The sequence below is a fragment of the Myotis davidii genome, unplaced genomic scaffold (genome assembly GCF_000327345.1).
Source record: "Myotis davidii unplaced genomic scaffold, ASM32734v1 scaffold1036, whole genome shotgun sequence".
NCBI lineage: Eukaryota > Metazoa > Chordata > Mammalia > Chiroptera > Vespertilionidae > Myotis > Myotis davidii.
In genome coordinates, this window is record NW_006287260.1 from 2,078,830 (window position 1) to 2,079,980 (window position 1,151).

General features: G+C 63.8%; 1 protein-coding gene across 2 annotated transcripts in view; it reads left to right on the top strand.

The window, feature by feature from the left end:
* Nucleotides 1-357: 357 nt before the first annotated feature.
* The window catches only part of PI16 (peptidase inhibitor 16), a 9,092-nt gene continuing 8,298 nt past the window's right edge, over nt 358-1,151 (top strand). For both annotated transcript variants that reach the window (XM_015560869.1, XM_006759034.2), the window contains exon 1: nt 358-552. In XM_015560869.1, the coding sequence (XP_015416355.1) occupies nt 394-552 (159 nt within the window). In that variant the 5' untranslated portion in view covers nt 358-393. The remainder of the gene's footprint in view (nt 553-1,151) is intronic.

Genomic DNA, 1,151 nt, shown 5'->3' on the forward strand with positions numbered 1-1,151 from the left:
TCCAGCCCTCTGGGTGTCTGTGCGGGGTACCTCCCTCCTCTCTGTCCTCGGCACCCGTGGGGGTGACCTCTGCAGAGGGTGCTGTGCTGGGGGCCCGGAAGGACCTGTCCACCAGGAGGGACGGGCTGTGGCACTCCCAGGGTGCTTGGCCGGAGCCCCGTTACTGAGAGAAGGGAGGCGTTTGCCCAGGGCTCCGAGGGGAGTTCCATTCTGGGAGTGAACCCAGCCCTGGTCGGGACCCAAGCACCCAGCCCTCCCCGAGACATTGTGTGAGCCGGCTGGGCCTCCAGACAGCCCCTCCCGCAGCCCCAGCCAGGGTGGTGCTTGTGTGGGAGGGACTTTAAATCCAGCTGCCAGACCCCTGGACAGCAGAGGCAGGGAGGGCTGGCCACCATGCACAGCTCCCGCAGTCTCCTGGCGCTGCTGCTCTTGCTGGGGGCCACCCCGGGGCCCGCCGGAGCCCTCAGTGATGAGGAGAGACGCACGATGGTGGACCTGCACAACCACTACCGGGCCCAGGCATCCCCACCTGCCGCCAACATGCTGCAAATGGTGAGTGTGGTCAGAGGCGCCCACCTGCCAGGACTGAAGGGGTGCCGGGCCGGGCCCCCCACCAATATCTCCCGTCCCGTAGCCAAAGCTGTCTCAGAGGCTCACCTCGCCTGGCAGTGACAGAGTCTCTGAAATTATATGACTCACAGGCCCCATGGCAGCCCCATTATAGCGACGAGGAAGCCCGCTTAGGGGACAGGGTGGGCCTTCAGGGGCTGGCAGGTCACTAGCCGACAGAGCCGGGCCTGGGCGCCCCAGCTCCCCTCCAGGGGCCCTTTCCCAGCACTTCCTAAGATGCATGTGTCGCTGGGGTGGGGGTGGGGACACCTTGGTGACAGCAATCTTTCAAGGAGGGGAGGAGAGGAAGCAGGGCAGCAGGAGCACGGCACTGAGGTGGGCCCGCATGGGAAGTAGGCGGGGAGGACTCTGTTGGCCACTTGCACGGCCCAGGGCTTTGGGTGAGTCCCTTAACCTAGGAAGGACCCTCAGTTCCTCTTCTGTGAAGCGAGGTTATAACTGGAGTCACACGTGTATCCATATGGCCTGAGTCTCATAGATGGAGTTTTGAGTTGGGGTGAAAATGAAACCTCAGTCCTACA